Below are 3,273 nucleotides of genomic sequence, written 5' to 3'. Positions count from 1 at the left end.
GTTTTGACCTGGTTTGGTTTGGTTTGTTGTGGGCTCTCTGTAACCCAAGGTGACCTGGAATTCATTATGTATCTGAAGGTGACCTTGAACTACCATTTCTCCTCACAGGTGCTGGGATTGGAGGCATGCACTATCATGCCTGGTTTATGAGGTGCTCTGGATCTAACCCAGGGCTTCATGCATGACAGGTAAGCATCTTACCAATCAGCTGCATTCCTGGTCACTTCAGTTACTTCTGCGACAGCATCTCCTTATGTACCCTGGGCAGCCCAGAGCTCATTATCCTCTCAGCCTCCAGGGTGCTGGGTTTAAAGGTATACGACTCCACACTCATCCCCTAGGTTTATGTTAATCTATAGCTTTCCTGAATTATCTCTCTGTCTTGGGTTTTTCAAACCCACTCATGATGGGGAAACTGAGATCACTCAGTTCCAAAGAGTTCTTGGTGGTGAAAAGGTTAAAAACCAGATAATTACTTATCCTTCTTCACAGCTTGAGCATCTGTAGTTCCAGACACCTGCTACCCATGGAGATCAAGGCAGACCCATGACCAGAGGGCTCAGGGTCAGTGTATTGAAACATGACCTTGCTGGGCGGTGGTGGCGCACGCCTTTAATCCCAGCACTTGGGAGACAGAAGCAGGCGGATCTCTGTGAGTTCGAGGCCAGCCTGGGCTACTGAGTGAGTTCCAGGAAAGGCGCAAAGCTACATAGAGAAACCCTGTCTCGAAAAACCAAAAAAAAAAAAAAAAAAACATGACCTTAATGAAATCCATAGGAGTACAGTGTGGAAAGGAATGAAAGCAGTCTGTAAGTCTTACTCATTATACTTAACCACTCACATTTTTATTAGCAGTTGGCAGCAAAAGCATCTCCAGAAAGACCAGGCAAAATCAAAAGGAAGGAGAATTGGAGAGAAGACTTTGCTGACGTGAAATGAACTGACATCGGGAAATGAGTGCTGTTGAGAAGATCATGCCTGCTGACATGTCATCCTGGGGTATGATCTCCTCAGAGCTGATGCATTCTCTCCCCAGCACTGAGAGAGAACGTGGGTCGGAACTCCGGGAAAGCCAGGGAGGGCAGCGTCTGTACAGGGCTGGAGGCAGACACCCACAGAATGGCTCCACGGTTGTGGACTGTATGTAGCACATCCTCAGAAGAGCTATGAAGTATTCCATTGTGAAGATGAGCCTCAGGGAGGCTGGACTCACAGCTACGTTGTCAGGAAGCGGGCTCGCAGGTGCCTGCTTGGCACACATTTGGAGAAGTTGGTGGACAGCAACCGGGGCCATTGCTGGAAGTTTTGCCTAAACCAGTCACACAGCAAGGGGGCGGGCAAGAAGGAGATTGGCAGCCGCTCTGATTGGAAGCGGGTCCAGATTGGCAGCTGCTCTGATTGGAAGCAGGTCCACCGCAAGTCAGTCTGCTAGAAACCATAACACATGAAGTTGATTTACCACTGCCCTTTGCACAACAGGGGTACTGGCAGGTAACCACCGGCTGACAGATGCAGGAGCCTGGAGGTGCTGGTTGACAGTGAAGTGGCTGGCAAGAGGCGGGCACACAACAAGTTTGAGTGCAAGAACTGAACACACAAGTTAATGGCTGGCAGGAGACAGGCATGCAGGGAGCTGATTGGCAGGGCTTGAGAATATAGCAGATAGGTTGGTAATAAACTGACTCACAGAGCTGACCTTCACCTTTGATGGGTTGATGTGACCCTCCTTGGCAGCAAGTTGGTTGGCATGGACCAGCCTCACAGCTGACTGGTAGGCACAGGGTCTCACCACAAGAAGTTGCTTCAGAGCAGGATGGCTGGCAGGATCCATCATCACAGTAGGTGGATGGGCCACATGATGCTTCGCATGACCCTGATGTGCAGACAGGTTCCTGGCTGGAGCTCTGGTGGCAGGGGCTATTATCACAGCATGTCGTCGTCGTGTGACAACCAGCAGATTCCACACAGGAGGGCTGGCAGGAGGCAGCTGGATGAGGAGGCCCACCGGTGTCAGGTGCACAGCAGGCTGTGTGTGAACCTATGGGTTGGCAAACAAAACCCACACAGGAAGTGTCTGGAAAACAGGTTGATGGACAAGAAACAGGTTGAGAGGTATCTGGGGCACTGTTGGATGGTTTGCAGTTTTCTTGATGTGTAACCAGTTGCCATGTCCTGCTCTGGCAGGAACTGGGCAAACGGATAGCATTTCTAATGCTGCCACCATTGGAGCATGCGGAGATGGTGGGCACAGGTGGGACAGCCTTGGGATTTCCAGGACAACGGCTGTCTGTCATGGTGTCCCTGCTAGCCTGGCTGGGAAGCTACAAGTACAAGCTCAGTCTGCGTTTGAAAAAGCGGCTTGTTTCAAGGGGATTTTATAGCCCTTCCCTGGGGTGTTGGCACCACCCACAGCATCCTTCCTTGTTATTGTTCTTATTCATTTGCATATAAACATCAGATTAGTGCTTCAGGAGCTGGGGAAGATGCCCCCACTTAAAAATAACAAACCTGTCTGCTGAGCGAGGAGTTCTCTTTGCCGAATTTGGAGGCGCGGATGCCGTTGTGGAATGAGCTGTCTCCTTTACAGGTTGTTTCTCAGCCTCACCAACGCAGGCTTTTCCTCACTACCCTCTCATCAGGAGGCCTCCTCCAAGCGGAAGCCGCTCTTCCTCCAGTATGCAGGTCTGTGCCATTAGGATCAGGTGATGCACTGATGGAATCTCGAGAGAGGTGTGGTAGCAAAGACGGAGAATAGAAAATGAGTTGGTGGAAGCCGAGGGTGTTTAAATGTGCCCCCTCTCTACAGAAGCTTAGCTTTCAAATTGCTGCCAACAAGTAACAGCTATTAAAGCTTCCATTCACTGTACACTTACCATATATGATCAAGCCCTTGGTGGTATCTTCATTTATCCTTGAAATGACCTTAGCTAGTATGCTTGGCATCTCTATTTTAAAAGTAGCAAAACAAACTCAGAGTTTGGATTTGATTAAAAACAAAATTCAAATCCAGAGTGATCATTGCCAAAATCTCTGCTCAGTTGGATCTCCCGAGAAGGTGCAGAGAAAAGGACTCATACTGTGGAGGCTGAGGAATGGCATTCAGACATTCCTCAGCAGCATGGCCAGGCCCTGCAATGGAGGTCATCTCCCCAACACAGAGTGGTGCTGGCTGACTCAAAGGAGTTCAATGTTTACCCCTAATTAGCAATACACCCAAAGATAATCTTTTCATTCGGAAATTTAAAATACAAACATTTAGTCAAGCATGCTAGA

The 3,273-nt window shown here is 49.2% G+C and overlaps 1 protein-coding gene across 1 annotated transcript; it reads right to left on the bottom strand.

Moving 5' to 3' along the window:
- Window positions 1-880: 880 nt before the first annotated feature.
- On the bottom strand, window positions 881-2,333 carry Krtap29-1 (keratin associated like protein 29-1). The gene has a single exon (XM_028889497.2). It carries the CDS (start codon window positions 2,292-2,294, stop codon window positions 1,224-1,226), a length of 1,071 nt encoding a protein of 356 aa, XP_028745330.1. The 5' UTR covers window positions 2,295-2,333; the 3' UTR covers window positions 881-1,223.
- Between the last annotated feature and the right edge of the window lie 940 nt (window positions 2,334-3,273).

The sequence above is a fragment of the Peromyscus leucopus genome, chromosome 8b (assembly GCF_004664715.2).
Source record: "Peromyscus leucopus breed LL Stock chromosome 8b, UCI_PerLeu_2.1, whole genome shotgun sequence".
Classification (NCBI taxonomy): Eukaryota; Metazoa; Chordata; class Mammalia; order Rodentia; family Cricetidae; genus Peromyscus; species Peromyscus leucopus.
The sequence above is the reverse complement of the archived record's forward strand: the minus strand, read 5'-3'. Positions and strand labels throughout refer to the sequence as shown.

What these genes read in the sequence shown, in the direction of transcription:
- Krtap29-1 (XM_028889497.2), bottom strand. Translation starts at nt 2,294, where the DNA reads ATGACAGACAGCCGTTGTCCTGGAAATCCCAAGGCTGTCCCACCTGTG.